The sequence below is a fragment of the Empidonax traillii genome, unplaced genomic scaffold (assembly GCF_003031625.1).
Source record: "Empidonax traillii isolate 1590-97213 ecotype Southwest subspecies unplaced genomic scaffold, ASM303162v1 scaffold482:size1200881, whole genome shotgun sequence".
Taxonomy (NCBI): domain Eukaryota; kingdom Metazoa; phylum Chordata; class Aves; order Passeriformes; family Tyrannidae; genus Empidonax; species Empidonax traillii.
Genome location: NW_020955675.1, coordinates 1,056,229 through 1,073,206, shown reverse-complemented (window position 1 = coordinate 1,073,206; position 16,978 = coordinate 1,056,229). Strand labels below are relative to the sequence as shown.

General features: G+C 41.6%; 1 protein-coding gene across 1 annotated transcript in view; it reads right to left on the bottom strand.

The window, feature by feature from the left end:
* LOC114063687 (multiple epidermal growth factor-like domains protein 6) overlaps nt 1–16,978 on the bottom strand; it is a 192,362-nt gene that overhangs the window by 80,364 nt on the left and 95,020 nt on the right. Inside the window, exon 5 of the mRNA XM_027896137.1 lies at nt 8,137–8,259. Within this exon, the coding sequence (XP_027751938.1) occupies nt 8,137–8,259 (123 nt within the window). The remainder of the gene's footprint in view (nt 1–8,136; nt 8,260–16,978) is intronic.

Below are 16,978 nucleotides of genomic sequence, written 5' to 3'. Positions count from 1 at the left end.
ATTTCCATTTAAAGCCCAAATTTAGGGTTTCTGAGCCTCGCCTCTCCACACAAGAATAATTTGGCTGCAATTTACATTTTTGATGTGCTCAAAATGAACACCAAGATGACTCATGTGATGTTTATAAGATGCTTATATTTGCTGGTAAATACCTTGCTACAAACAAGCTGTAATTTAAGTATTCAAAAGTCTTGCTTCTGCATAGAATTACTACCAACCGTAATTTTGGAGACCATGACCAGAGCTTCAATTTCAGGCTCGCAAAACTCTTCCTACATAATGATTCTTAAAAGTACGAGTGGATTTTCTTCTCTGACAACGGCAATCATTGTATCTCCATAATTGCAGAAAAGATTACCTGGCTTTTAATTCACATTAGTCAGCTCCAACAATACTGTGCTTCTCTACTTTCCTTTAAAATAAACTAATTATCGTCAATCAGCCCAGTGGAATGTTAACATTCTCCATAACCTGCCTTTCAGAGGTAGTCATAAATGCTAGAAACTAGCTAATATAAACTAATCAGAGCCCTAGAAATATCTCAAAACATATTTGCACTGCAGTCTATCATTTTTGTCCTATTATTTCTAAATATTTTATTTTGCCTGGACAATAATAGTCTTTTCATATGGCTGTATAATGCTTTTCACGTAACTATTCAAAGCTCCTGCTTTAATTAAAAGCATTAAATCCTTGAGTAGTGTAGCAAATACTACAACATTTCTGAACCCTAATTGTTTTCATTGTCAAAAGCTGATCAATACAGCCTTATTCATGGAGCTGTTTGCACAAAGAAAACTTTTCAGACTTTTTTTTTTTTTTTTTTATCTTTGTGCACAAACTCACAACTGCAAGACCTGGAGAAACCGCAGAGGGGGGTGACTGTCACCGTCCCTGTACTTCCCATACCGCCCCTTTCCAAAGATAACGGCAAGCTATGGTTCCCACTTCGTGCTTCCTTCCAGCTGGTAGAGCCTGTGTGAGGCTCTTCAGCTCCCAGAGGAAGACAAGAGGGAGCCGGGAGCCTTGGGAAGCAGCCCGTGTGCCGAGTCTATAATCAGCTGTGACGCACGGGGAGCTTGGAGCGCCATATGGACGGGGCCAGCAGATGCTCTGGAGATGGGACTCTGCGCTTGTTGCTACCTGTGACACCCAGAAACAAGTTTTCCCTTTCAGTCCGTGTCAGTTCGGTGATCAATAATTCATCTGATAAGTGAGATGCAGGAAAAGGTGCCAGTTTTCTGTGGGACATGAATAATGCTGTGGTTTTTAAAAGGCACGCTGCCTTGGAACACAGCAGAAGATGTGCTGCAGGAAACATATGACATGGTGACAAGCTGCACTACACCCAGCCCTGTGTAATCCTGACACAACCTGAACATTAAACTGCCAGTTCCATGGTTTGTTTATGCAAAAGGCTGTTATTAAAACGTTGCAGTTGAATTAGGCATTCAAAGAGAAAAATCTAGGCACCGAAAAACAAGCTCCATGGAAAATAGAGATTTTTTTTTTTTTTCCCTCCGTGGAAAAAAAAGAGATTTACCAGAATTATCTCGAAATAATCATTGAAATATAAGTGGTCCCAGCCTGCCCCAAGAGTCAAGGCTGTGAATACAGGTAGGACTCCTTCAGCTGATGCTTTGGAGCCTTGGATTAGGATAATGCTCTCGACACCCAACTGGTGTGCATAAAACTTCTACTTAAAAAAGTGACTGCAAACTGACTGTGCCTGTTCTCAGCTCCAGTCGATAAAAACATGTATCCAGGATAAACGAGCCCAGCCTTCAGTGGCAATACTCACTTTGGAGGGAGCTGTCATAACTGTTAGCTTGTCTACCCCGAGGGATAGCAGATGTGAGAAACTGGGTGGTTCAGCCCACAGCCGCCTTTGTTCGGTGCCTGAGAGGGGAGCGGGGAGACTTCAGCAACAGTCGAGCAGGAATCAGGAGAAAAACAGAACAAGGGCAATTAAAATTCAAGAGTAAATCAATTATCAGAGCATCGGATGCTCTTCTCGGCCAAGACCGACACAAATGCTCTAAATCAGGTTGGAAGTGTCTGTTCTGGCCCTAAGTGATGTGTCCCTCTCCTGAATGCAGAGAAACAGCTCAGACACAAAATACTGGGATTTGCTGATAGGATATATTCTAATAAGATTGAGAGGGTTTGTGTGTCCCCAGTGTGTAACTGAGTGGGGAAGGGCTCACAAAAAGCAAAGGGGCCTGACCAGAGCAAGCCAAGGCATTTGCTGTGCTGACACAGCCACTGCCATCCTGGAATGAGCCCCTGGAATCCAGCTCAGGTTCCTGCCTGCTCGGGCTTGCCATGAATCAGGACTTAGCTAATCCATTTAAAAAGTCCAATAACCTGCAGTCAGGGTTACCTTTACCACGAACCTGTTGTCATTTTTACTACTTATTTTGAGCACATTCTTTGCTGTAGAACTACCAGGAACAGACAAATGCAGACAGATGACACTATTTGCCCAGGAGAGTGTAACATCTTCACACAGCTATGGATCCCAGCCTGATCCTATCCAGCTCCAACATGGCATAGGAGATGTAAGGGAGGTGAGAGGAACCACCTCAAGCCTTCATTGCTTCTCAAAAACCAGAGACAAACACATAAAAAAAGGCGAATTCTGAAAGAATTTTACTCAGGAGTAGAAATAAACTTATATTCCCAATAGTCTGCAAATGTAGCTGTGAATGTCTCCAGTAATTTCTGCTCAGAGCTTTTCCACAGCCGAGCACAAACACCCCTCAGTTCTCCTGCCTAAATCAAATAGTCTCCAGGAAACCACAGAAGCCTGAGTGCACAATGGTGTTTATAATGCCCAATTAATCCTTAGTCTAAGTTAATATAGTTGTTTTTAAAAGAGAAGTAGGGGAACCTTTTTTTTTTAATTATTATTATCAACTGGGATCTGAAATCAAAAGCAGTAATTATGCTTCTTGCTTGTGACTAAAAATACTGATTTGACAGGTAGGAGCAACTATAAATAAACAATATTTAAATGTAAAAGCAGATATTGCTTCTTGTTGAATTCATTTAAAATATCAGACACTTACCAGTATTCTGGATGTGCAAACTAATGGAGAAGAAAATGTTTATTCCTAATCCCCTGGCAGTGCTGCACAGAGTTTTTTTCATACTTTGAAACGTAAATATTTGGAATTTTCTGACTTAGCCCCAAAAGCTGGATTCACAGGATACTCAAGAGCAACTAACCACAGCACTGCAAAAAATGAGAAATCGGGTTTTGCCTTCTTTCCTCTCAAAAGTCTTTTTCTTTAGCCTATTCTTTTCCTTTTGGAATTGCTGTAAAATTCCAACACACTGAAACACCTTCGTTATCAAGATTGTTTACGCAGGGTCTGTTAAGGTCATGAGACGGAGCTGCCTGTTGCCCTAACTCTCTGAGGTGGACATTAGGGGGGCATGGTAATTCAGTTACAAATAATTAGGTAACTGTGATACAATTCCTGCAACTGGATTTATTCCCTTTTCTCGAGACAAGGTCTTGAAATAATGAAAGATGAAGAAGTCGGGGTGGTTACACCTAATGTAGAAGTACCTTCACTTGACTGCCCTAAGAGTTGAGTTCATGCAGCTTGGTACTTGTTGCAGCTATAACAAGAGCTGGTTTATTTTTTCTTTTTGCAAAACGTATTTTCCTGGTTCTCCTTCTGTTGAAGTGATCCTGGAACCAACTACCTCTGTGTCACAGCATGCTGACACTGTGTTGAGTCAAATGCAACTTTCAGAGCCAAAACGATGCAAAAGCCTCCTGAATCACGCCAGTGGACTAATTTCCCCTGTTCTAATAAAAATTAAATTAATGAATTAAAAATGCCTTGGCATTTCCCTAGAGCTGCATGGCATTATGCCCTTCAGGTTTTACCACAGGACACGGCAGAAGCCTGTACACTGATTTGCTGGGCAGGGAAAACAAAGGCAGAATTAGCATTTGTTCTCTTTGATAAAACCAGAATTTGACAAGAATAAGTTATAATCTCAAACCTTACCGACTTAAAAACCCTGGGGTCACTTCAACAAACACTTTCTTGCTCTCAGTACTCCTTTTAGCCCAGCTATTAACTCTTCTGAGGCAACAGGGTTCGGAGAGCTCCCATCCCTCCTGGGATCAGGTTCCAGCAGTGACACCGGTGACTCTCCCATTACTGGGGTAACCAGCAGTGGCCCTGCAAAGTCACACACCGGCTCTGGAAGCAGCTGCTCCCAAAGTCCCTCTGGCAAAGGTCAGGAAACCTGCCAGGGCTCCGAGGTTCAACCGAAACCCCCCAGGGACAGGGTTACTGAGATTGCAATATCACTCTAATCAGTAAAATAGAAGCTTCTTCTCATCAACAGTTAATCACACAACTTCACTTGCCTCTAAGTTCCTTCAGTTGCCTTGACAGATGAGAGCACAATAATATAAATAAGAAATGACAATTTGCCAAAGAAGGTTAACATAAGGTCACGACCTTTTTTCTAGTTGACTTCTGCGGCTTATTCATGTGTGAAAACACGCTTTTGTAGCTGTAACCTCAGCGTCCCTTACAGATCTGGACCTGTGCCAACAACTGAGCTTTAAAATTACCATTTAAAATGGTATTTATGCTCAGAAAATACCAGTTCTGCCTTTTGCGATGCTTGAGTAGAACTCCTTCGCATCGGAATAAAATATTAAATGTCTATACATTTCACAGCACATCTCACTGCCAGGGGTTGTCAGTGGTACCTCTGCTCAGCAAACAAGGAGGTATTGCACGCACATATATTTCCACTGCCTTCCTCAGACCACATTACAGACCCGTTTCTGAGCAAATCCACCCACAGACCCTGACCAGAAACGTCCCTGAAACACCACACACCAGCACAGATCCACAGGGCACGGCGTCAGGCCAACAGTCATACACTGGTAAATGTCAAATCCTAATTTGTCATATTATTTGTGCAGTGATTTAAATCCAAATCCCTTCTCATCACTCATTTCCATCAGACACATGAAGAGCGGGAGGGAAGCAGGAGCTTTCTGTCACAATCTGTAATGCCTGTGCCAGTAACTGCCAGAAAATATTTCTCTGTCAGGGAAGCAAACTGAAGTTCTGAGCATGAGGGCTGGAGAGTGAAAGCTGCAGTACAACATGGGGATAATTAGTTTTGAAAGGCTAATCAGGTCACAGCTCTGGCTGGCATTTCTCTAGAGATGCACGTGCCTCCACCTCACCACAACTTGCCTCTCGGTGCAAGTATCCCTCATTGAAGTAAGACTTTACATACCACACAACTCTGAATGATATATCCTGCCACAAGAGCCCCCAGTTATTTAGGAAATACCCCTCAGCAGGAGCATGGACCCCAAAGTGTGGGGTGTCCCAGGCTGTGGGGCTCAATCCCCCTCCCCACGTGGTTCCAATCACCTGAGGAAGGGAAGGTTTAGTCCAAGCTGAGAGCAATAACTATTTTAAGGTTATCTCACCTATTATAATCTGTTGTCTTGTGCATATTCATGGAGCCTTGTGTCTTGCACACACCTCTGACACACTAAAAGCTGGAGATGCTGAGCATCCTCAGCTCATTCTAGCTGTGAAATCAGGCTTTTGAGTCTCCAAAAAAAACTGTTCACAACCCACCCCCCCGGCAATGATTGATCAAACCAGCAGTACACCTCTTTATATTGTTGGATTCCCTTCCTTAGCATTAAACAGCTATAAATGGCTAAAAAATATTTTAAAAAACCCCAACAGTTATTTCCTGACAACACCTTTCCCTTTTGTCAGAAGGATGCTCTGTTTTGTTTCCGAAAAAACACAATCAATCTTTCCACTAATCACAACTCGCTGAATAAAATCTGTGCTACTTCCATGCTGCTTTTCTTACAATGCACCTCATTTGTACCTTGGTTTATAAAAAACCCTGTACACCAATCGATCATTTCAGTCACCGGTGAAATAAAGCCGACCATGAGACGAGTAATGGGAGCAGAACAATAGTGCACATCTATTTAACACCGGAGTGTAGACTGAGGGGCAACGCAAAGCACAACAATGCTGTAAAGGCAGAAAGAATGGAACAACCCAGAGCGACAATAAGCCCTTATTCCTCCAAAAACTCTGGTTAAACTGAACGGGAAGCTGTTTCACTCCCATCTGCAAAATGACTCCACTGAGCAACGCAGAGGCATCGATAAAACACCAATTCAGGGGCACGTCCTGAAAGACCTTCCAGCAGCACAGGCAGTTTGGTCTGGAAGCTCAATAGGCAGTTCGGTCTGGAAGCTCACTTTCCCCTCATGTCGTAATCAACCACTAAGTTACTCACACTGTAACATCTGATGGCCAGAAGTTGGCCAAAGCTGGCCTTTTTGCAGGTCAGTACAGTCACGTGCTCCTTGTATTAACACCTCTGCAAAAGGTCAGGTGTATTTAGTGTCACCACTACGTTCACTTTGTTCTATGACTTGAGCCTTCCCAGTTTGTGTGTTTCCATTTTAGCCTAAACATTTCAAAAATGGCTTCGAAACAGCTAATAATATATTCTCCTGCAATTTTTGGTCGGATAAAATATAGCACAAGAATCAAGTATCTTAAGCTCTGTTTGAGTTTTTAAAGAATGTCAAAATGCTAGAATTTAAAGTTTATTTTAAGAATAGATGAATTGTGCAGAAGGAACGTTAATTTAACTATTTTAAAGAAAAAAGGACTCATGTAGGCCAAGAAAATTAGGATTTCAAGGAGTAGGACCCCTGCTTTCAAAAACTTGGGGTTTGGACAACTTTTATGCAGACTTGAAAGCAGTAACTAGTCACCAAAATACAGACCTGTCCACTGGTTCATGGGAATATTACTATTCAGTCCCCAAAAGAGGTAGGAGCAGTCTGAGGTGAAGTAGCAGGAATCTGTGAATGGGGCATGGTATTCCGGGGCTGAGGTCTCATAACAAAATGCTTCAATCAAAATAAAATAATCATCTACAGCTTGTTTACACTCTCAAGGTGGATCTCAAGCGATAGGTTGCCGTAGAAAATAGTTCTATCATCTTTTAGTGAAAAAAGGAGTGCATCCAAATCGATTATAAAGTTAGGGTAAGGCACATGACAAGCAAGAAATACAGTGCTTTGTACAAATCTTGAAAAGGAGCTGGACAATGGTAAAAGGAAACGCTGGGAGAAAGGAATTTTTCTGGCACTGTGTAACAGGAAAAGCCAGAGAAGACAGTTTCTTGTGAAAAGATGATAATAACAATTCATGAAAACCTACCCTGAGATAATAAAAAACACACCAATGCTGCATGAAATGCAGTGGAGGGCAGAATCCAGGCACACAGCAGAGCTCTCAAGATCATATGGCAGCACACACTCATTACCTGTGTCAGGGGAGAGCTCAGGAGGAAGGAACTGCTCTGGCCTGCAATCCATTACACCCTGGGTACCTCACACCTGACCTCCTCTGCCTTTTGCAGCATCTGATGATGCACAGAATGTGGTGACTGTAGGTCAACAACATCAGCTGGGCTTGTTTACACCCTCTCTGTTTACCAGTCAGAAGTCTGACCATAATTCAATATGTGTTCTAACACAAGCTTCTGTGATGTTTTCCTTCTGCATAACGTCAAGCTTTTGCATAAGAACGAATTTTACCCTATAATGCACTAACTAGAATTATATTTCCCTTAGGAAAAAGACAAATGGGTTTACATAGCATATGGTTTTAAATCCTTTTTTATTCCGTTAATCTCTAGCTGTGGAATTGTGATTGAAATGTGAAATGTATGTGCATTTTCTGATAAGAACCATTTTGCTTTAGAGGCAGATGAAATATTATCAAACGTATACACTTCCCTCAAGTTTTTAAATTGATGGTGGAAATCCCATAATCAGAACATGGCACGGCCAATCCAGGTTAAGTGATAACATTTTTTTCAACAAAATAAAACAACCCCCCCCACCACCCTTTGAAGTGTTCTTACAGTTACATCTTCATAATCCAGGCATGAGAAGATCCGCACTCTCGACAACTCGGAGCACACCCTCCTTGGCTGGCACCACATAAAAGCCAGTGTTTCCTTCTCCTTTCCAGTGTCTCCTCTGATTCCTTAACAGCAGGGAGACACAGCACAAAAAATTACCTCCACACGATTTTCCATCTTCCCCCAGTTTCTGGCCAGCTGGACACTTGCAGTGGTAGCTGCCGACGGTGTTGCAGCACTGGTCCTGACAGCCCCCGTTCTCCACGGTGCACTCGTTGACATCTGCCAGAAGAAAGGACACAGCAGTCAGTAAGGAGTGGGCACTGACTATTTTTCCTGGGGATTTGAGGACAGTTGTGTATAATTCCAAAGTGACAAAATGAGACAGTTACTGGGATGTACAGATCAGGAGTGAAGCAACCCCAGGAGCAGCGGCTCCCGGAAAATGTTGCTGAGCCCCACCCTGCCCCAGATCAACCAAGTTGCACCAGGGGAAGTTTGGATTGGATATTAGGAAACATCTGTTCATGGAAAGAGTTGTCAAGCTCTCAGGATGCCCAGCGAAGTAGTGGAGTCATCATCCCTGTAGGGATTTAAGAGACAAGTATCACAGAATCCTTACAATTAGAAAACACCTCCAAGATCATCAGTCCCAACCATTAGTAGATGGGGTACTTGGAGACACATTTCAGTGATGGGCTTGGCAGTGCTGGGGGAATGGTTGGACTTGATGGTCTTAATGGGTTTTTTAACCTAAACAATTCTAAGAGTTGCAAGGGTGGGATTTTCCTCCCCCTCTTCTGCGCAGGCTGAGTGCAGAGTCCACCCAGCTCTGGCTGCAGATTCTACCCAACTCGCCAAATTCCACCTCTGTGCTGCAACATCAGCAACAACCTTTATACAGTCACTTCCAGCAGCCTCACTTGTGTATTACATTGCTTCCAGCAGTTGTGTCAGAGATGAGAAACCTCTGAAAGAGTGTAGTCTTTTAAATCAATTAAGCTTTCTGTCTAACCTGCTTTCTGTCAGGCACTGGTATCTATACACCTTATTCACTTGATAAGTTACTGTTTGCCTGCATGCAAAATAGAACCTTACCCATTATAAATGAAGAACATTAAAGAACAGCATGGAAAAAAAGAAATCAGTAAATAAGCAGCCTGTGGCAGAGAAAAATCAATAGCAAAGACATATGCTTTTTAACCCTGTACTTATGTACCCTATATATGGAATTCCAAAGAAATCATCGGGCCCAGGATGAGGTTGAAGGTGCCAGATCTCTCATCCACAAGGCCTTTGGCACTGTTTGGGATCACACATTGCATTTGGGCTAGAGAGAATGAAAATCAGGAGGAGGAAGATTAAGCAAGAGAAGATAAGCATCACCATGACTGTAAAAACCACAGGCAGTTACTTCATATTAGCAGCACTCCACGTTCCCAATGGGGAAATGAGGCTTTAAAAAAAACCCCATTTAATTAGTTTGCGAAGACAAATCAAAAAAAAAAAAGAATTTCACATTCATGCAGGAGAGGTGAAAGCCTTTCAGCTGCAAACCTTCGATGTTAAAGACTAAGATTTACCAAGGTTTGTTAGTTCTTTGATGAGCTCGAGCTTCACTTTACTGGCTCGTTTCTGATCCTGGCTAAAAGCCACAGGCTAAAAGAAATTCTTGAGGAGGTTTCAGACTATCAAAAAGCTTAAAGAAAAGTGTGTGGTGAGACACAAATATTTGTGAAAGTGCAGCTGAAGGGGCACAAACTCACTTCAAACCATCTCTATTCTCTCCGGCTCCAGAACCTGTGCAATGACCAACACAACGAAAACTTCTTTGTTCTCAGTGATGCCGAAAAACACAGACAGGCCACATAGAAAACAAAGTAAAACTCACTTACAATTCACTTATCTCAGAGCTACACAACAAACCCAGCCCTAACTCGCGTGAAGTCAACAAGGCTCTTCTCCGTTTCACGGGGACGCAAATTAGACGGAAACTTTTCCGAAAGCAGAAAAACACTCCCCCCTCCCCTCCCCACTCCACTCCCCTCCCCTCCGAAATGCAAAAAACACAAACGGTACCAAAATAAGACACGCGTCTGTTCGCTTCTCCTCGGCAAGAGACGGGGAGAACATATGACAAGCGACAGATTTTGGACTTGTTCCTCAAAGCACTGGAAGGAGGCAGGATGCTCCCAGCACCGCGCAGGAGAGCGACAAACAGGCACGTTCCGAGTGATTTACTCCCCCTCCTCCCCCCCAACCCTCACTCGCAGACATCTTGATGTGCCTCGTGGTAATAAACAGTAATGAGCCACATAATAACCCTGCTCCACAGCTTCGACTTCTATTTATACCAACAGTATTGAAAACTAATAAAGTCTCTTGCTCTTTTTATATATTTTTTTTTTTTTTTTGAAACAAAATAAAGGGAAGAGCTGCTTTGTTCTTCCATGCCACGTTGAGCACCCACAAACCAGCCTGGTCTCCCGGCATAAAATATTGACTGAATGAGGTGGCCTACGGTATACAGCCCAATTTATTAACACCAGTGTCTATATCTTGAACCAAAATATTGGAAGGAAACCTTTCTAGCTGAGGAGCTAATCATTATCCTCTTGATTTCACTAGGCTATAATCCATTTGGAAGTGCATAGTGCTGTTGCATACTAATATATAGAATGTTTCTCCTTTGATTGCAGGTCTATTAGCAATCAGACATATTTTCCTTTCTTGTTCACCATGAAATGCCCTGGTCTAGCTATGAAAGTATTGGTGCTGTATGACTGAGAACTCATTTTCTGCTTCTTCCAAGTCTATCTTCTTAATGATCCATCCAGGATTTCCTTGTCTCTGTCTTAATGCTTGTCTTCTTCCTCTGATGAAATGTTTTTATCCATTTCTTTACTGGTATTTTTTTTACACCAGACACCCATTGTTTTTTCTATTTTACACACAAAACCTGATTTTTCATCCTCATGTCTCTTTAAAACAAATACCTTCTTTAAAGCTGATCATCGTAAAATAAAGTATATTTTAATTTCTGAGTTAAGACACCAAAATAAGCTTTTTGATAAAGCTTTATCCCTATTCCAGAGCACTCATATTTGAAGGAACACACTCAATAGGTATAAATTACCCTAGTTAATTGTTAGATTCCATGAAAATTCGCTCTCTAAGCATCCACACCCTTCACTGTTGTGTCTCCTGTACAAGACCTTCTCCATTGTCTGCACCCTGCCAAGCTGTTTTCTGCAACTCCATAATAAAAGGTCAGATGTTGCCTCAGTCCAAGAAGCACAGAAATAAATGATCTGAATGTGAAGTAATAAAGAATGTGTTTTACATTTGTAAGAGGATGGTTCATGCAGCTCTTACAAGCCACAGTCAGCTGTTCCATATTCCTTAAACAGAGTAAGTCAGGATTTTAAAATCTGATTACAGCTTTGCCACTGGGGAAAAAAAAAAACAAAACAAAAAAACCAAAACAACAACCACAAACCAAAAAACAAACACCAAAAAATAAACCCAACAAAACCAATTCTGTCAAATGATAAATAATTTCTGTCTGCTTTCCATATTCAATGTCACTCAAGGTTGCAAATATATTTTGTCTTCTGGATAGTGAGAAAAATGACAGGAAATTTCTGACATGTAACAAGTCTGCCATGTTAGGTCTGACAAAAGTTCAATGTTATCAAGCCTATCAATCCATCTGCAATGACACGCTGTAGGCACTTCAAAACAAGAAATAAATCTGATGTTTGCTACTGCAGCGTTTCCCATTTATTTACAGAGCCAGTGTTGCAACACAAAAACATTATCCATGGGACACACTGGATGTGAGCCTTCAATCCTGCCCTGGGAAGCGAGAGGGAAAAATAACTGAAAACACCTTTCATCTGGATTAACTTGATAATAATTTTATTAATGATCTGTCTACAAACTGTAGGGGAAAAGTCTACAATATATTTTAAATCCACTAGTATGTTAAAATGTGGATTGTTGACATGTGTCCATGTCCCACACTCCCTGCACAAGTGGTATTATAGAGTGGCCCTCCTAAAAGATGTCCTTGCTCCAAAAATCTCATAAAATACTTGATATGTAAGGTAAAATGCCTCTTTTTTTTCATGAAATGGACCATCTTTGCCCAATTAACCATGCCTAGGAGCTACATGCCACATGGAGAAGGACTGATCCCAACCCCTTACTTCTCCATTCTTGTTTAATGCTTCTCACTCCCTGTCTGAAAATATCACACATCCTCAGCCCTGGGAAGGGAAAACAACCCTTCACCAAGTCTTTTATGAAAACCTAGATGATTTCAGATTTCCCACAAATAAATGAAAACTTTACATAAAAGCAGACAGTGGACAAAGTGTTTTTCACTGGTAATTCCAATCTGAAAGCTAGCAGCAGTGACCTGCACTGCCACTAGCTCTCAGACGTAGAAAGCAGATGAACAAAACAATCAGTCTAAAAAGCAGAAATATATATTGGCATTGGGGCAGAAGTGTCCTCTGCACTGAGCCATAGGTGAGGGCTGCAGCTCTGCAGGGTCTCCACGTGCAGCTGAATTTAGCATCTTTAAAAACCAGCAGGGGTTTAAGCCTGCTCTGACCAGAGGACTGGCCAGACCTGGGGAAGGGGAAAGCAGGAGCTCAAAATCTGCAGCACAAAACCCATGGAGTGAAACAACACACACAATTTTGGCAACGGTTTGTATGTTTAGATCTGTGGAACACACATGTTAACCCCCCGCCTAGAAGTTAAAGTGTTCCTACTTCACCTGTGCAACAACTTTATGCAATATGCATTAACATAAAGACTATTTTTTAAGGCAGCTAAAGGAATCTCAGAGCTGCAGCCCGGCATTTTAAACCCATTTTCCACAGTTTCTATATTTATGGGCTGCATATGAGCAACAACTTTATTTATTTAGCACAACCACAGGCAAACTTGCCTTTTTGGTGCCCACGCTCTGACCCATGAGCCACCAACTCCAGAGCTCCCTGGACTTGTAATAAATCACTGGAGTGGAATAAAATCTGTGGAATCATCCACATTGTTATGGCAATCCCACATGAACAAAGCCCACCAGCGTGGAGAGGGAAGGTGATTTTGATTAGTTTAAAAGCATTAGGCTAAAACACCGAGCTTCAATTAGGGGTCAAAGTAACCAGAACTCATTATTTAGTGGGAAGACAGCATTTCACTAATAACAGTAATAACACTTAGGACTTTCTTCTGAAGACTGTGATGAAGGTGGTCTGATTTCAGGAATCTAAATGTTAAATATCTTTAAGAAAGCAGTTTGATTACTCTCTCTAAGAGGCACTGGCAGCTTATATTGACTTTTATAGCAATTTAGAGATGCAAATTCCTAACTCAGAAAACATAACTCAAAAGCTGTCAGGTAAAAGAACCTCATAATGGTTAGGATCAAAACCTGAATATAGTTTATCATCATGTGCAACTTAAATGCCCTGCTATGTGCACCTTAATATATCTGCACCAGTGCCTGGTACACAAAGATGTATATCTGCAACTATTCTACAATTTGCTTTTATAAGGAGTTGTTATAGGCAAGTGTCTGCAAAGCATAATGCATATTTGACAATTATTTATTTACAGATCTAAATAATTCGATTTGATCCCTTTAAGGTGCTAAAGATCCAGTGAATATGTGCCTTTTTAACTTAGGTTTTACACAGTGGTTTGTTTTTTTATATTACAGCTTAGATGGTCTGCAACCAAAACCATACCTTTAAAAAAAAAAAAAAATCCAGAAACCTGAAACAGTTGATTTGAACTTTAAAGGCCACTCACTGCTACGAGAAAATGTGGTTCACACGAGCACACACACACGTAGATCACAGCAGCATTATACATAAATATAATCTAATGAGCAAACACACTGGACAGGTTGTCAGGCACAACACTCACACCCCAAAGACTGCATTTGTCTTTCCCTTGGTCTGCTGCAAAAGCTTTGCAGCAGTTGTCTTTGAGCAGTAATTGTCTCTAAAACATAAATTACATACATCACTTCCAGCACTAACCATAAATTACCCGCCTGAATAGCAAACAAAGCTGCTCATTCTGATAGTCAGCGCAGCCCTGCCCGGGTATTGATTAAGCACTCTCAATGCTTTATTAGCTTTTCTTCCTCCACAAAGTCAATAACAGGATGAATATTTCTTCTTGGGCCGTTATGAAGTATCGTAAATCTGAGCCATTATTAACAAGCACCTGATTAGTGGAGCAAACTTATCTGAGAGTTTGGCACAGGCTCCCTGAGCGTCACCTCCCGGAAAACACCCATCACTGCCACTGTCTCCATCAGCAGCTGTGGCACTTGTGCTCTCACAGCTTATCACCTCCCCTTTTTCATTTTTTTTTTTGTCTTATTTTTTAATTAAAGAAATTACTGCTGCACTCGTTCCTCTTTATCCCCGTGCCACATTCCTACATGCAGAGAAACATCAGTCACCTAACGATTATGTGCACGGCCCATGTTCCCCAGGGATGTGGGTCTCTGCCATGGTTTGGTTTCTTTTTTTTATTGGGGCACTAAGAACCTCCATTTAATGCATCTTAGAAGCAAAACCAAAAGCAAACAAAGCTCCTTGTTAGACATACTTAGCTGGAATTCATATTTCCTCATTAAAATCATCATCTAAAGAAAAAATAAACCCAAACATATTAAGCAATCATTTGCACTTGCTCACATTAAGAACAACTCCTTTGAAGTCAGAATAAAATTCTGTAGGGGAAAAAAACAGGCTCAAAGTTTAAATAAGTTAAGCAATAAGCTCTTAAAGCCCAAGGTGTTGCTGTGTTAGACTGGACCTGTAGCTCATCTCGTGCCATGGCACAGAACACTCACAGCTGTGGGTACAGAGATGGCCCCTTCCACCACAAGCCCTCACCCTCCTGCTCTCTGCTAACTACAGAGCAGACTCAGTTCTGAAATCTGGCATTTAAAAGTCCTGTTAAAATCTTTATCCCTGGTTATGGCAGCTCTCCATAACCATACACATGGCTTCTCTCTCTCTTTTTTGTTCTTCCGAATGTCCTGAACATCGGTGACATTTTGAAACAACAACTTCCAAACCCAAACTTTTATGTGAAAAAACACCAGCTTTGATTTCTTTTAAACCCTCTTTAAGATTCTCTTTCAAGCAGGAACAGCTATTTCCTAAATGCGAAATGCAAGACCTAAATCATGCCCAAAGTTTTCCTCTTTTCACCAACTAGAATAACTAAACTGAGAGGTGGATAAAAAAGGTCTATCACAGCACAATGAAATCCTGTAATAGTGCTCATTTTTAAACTATGTTTTCCCAGACAAGGTATGAATAATGCAGCTGAACACCCCAGAAGATCTGAATAAAGCAACACCAGCCTAAGGGATGTTAATTGGCAGCAATTGGGGCTGATTGTGGAGTGCGGCTGGAGCTGTGATTACAAACAGAGCTGACGCAGCCAGCCCAAACCTCAAGTACTGCTGCTGCAATTAAAGATATTTTATCAAATTAGACAAGTGTTTGCCTTTGCCTGCTCTGATGGTTATGAGCAAAACATAAAAGAAAGCATCTCTGGCTGTAGGCAGCTTCCCTACATCAGAGCTCGGCTGAGATGGGTTTCCTTCTGCTTTAACTGTCGATGCCACAAAATGGAGCCTCCTTAGAAAGAATTCGTGACTCTGCAGTGACATCCTTAAACGCTCTTGCTTTGGTCTAGAAGTGCTTTTGCCCTACAAATGCAATCTCTTTGTGGTGTATCTAACTTTTTGCAGCACCGACAAGTGCTGGTTATGCACACACAAACAAGAAAAGAGTTAGAACTTGGAAAGTTTGATTCCACAGTATAAGCCCTTACATATTTTTGCAGGCAGGTAAACATTCTTCAGACATCATTTCCAAAGCAGTGATTATTAGTGAGACTTCAGGACGAGCAACTGGATTCATTTTATGTTTTGAGTGCTGAATCCCAAAAACAAGCCCAGTGGTTGAGTCCAGCTGAGCTAAATCCTGGTGCCCAAAGGAGATCACACAGTGCACCTTGAACCCCAGACATCCTTCTGCTTTCCTGGCTGAGGAAGTCAGTAGAAGGTATCAGCCACCTAGTCATGAACTAAGGCTGCCTCTTTCCTAGCATTTTCTATTATTCCCAACAAGATGCTCAACTTTCCTCTCTTGCTCCTGTATCTCAAGAACTTCTGTCTTTCCTTCAGGTTCCAATAAAGGTCTTTAAATTAGGCTATCAGAATTGAATTTAAAATGGATAGAGAAAAAAAAATATTCTGGGTGATTTCTAAAAGCTTAGCATTTACAGTCATTTAGTTTTACAGAGCTCCATAAGAACTAATTGCTCCCACATTTCAAAATATAAAAACAAAAATCAAGACTATGAAAACTTTTAGAGGTTTTCAGGCCAAGAGAGCTGGAGAATTTAACCAATGACATGTATAAGTGTAAATAACCTGAAGGTACCCATGGGTTAGGTGGTGCCAACATCTTCAGGACCAAACACAAGATCAGATACCACAGCACTGGCATTAAAAAAGAATAGCAAGGAAGAAAAGGCTCATGTGTTCTGATCAACCTGTATTTTTAAGAGATTTAAGATGTTATGTCCTCTCCACTGTTATGTCCTCACCACTGCAATAGTCCAAAACAGAAATAACAAAACCAGAGATAAAGACAGAGGTGTCCATTGCTGATGCCTTTCAGACTCTCCGGGACAGAAGGTGAATGAACCATTTCAAGCAGAAATAAATGCTTGTTCCAGGTAAAACCTGTAAGGATGGCTCAGATTCTACCAGTTCTGTGCTGGCATTCCCATGTGCAACGTGGGATGTTCAAAAGCTCTGCTAGATTATTACTAAATATAGCAGCAACTGGAGTTTGTGACAGCAGGAGTGCGAGAAGGACGAGGAGCTCCAGCCAGCAGGGTGCACAAACGGGGAACTAGAACGGCTTATCTGGAAATCAGC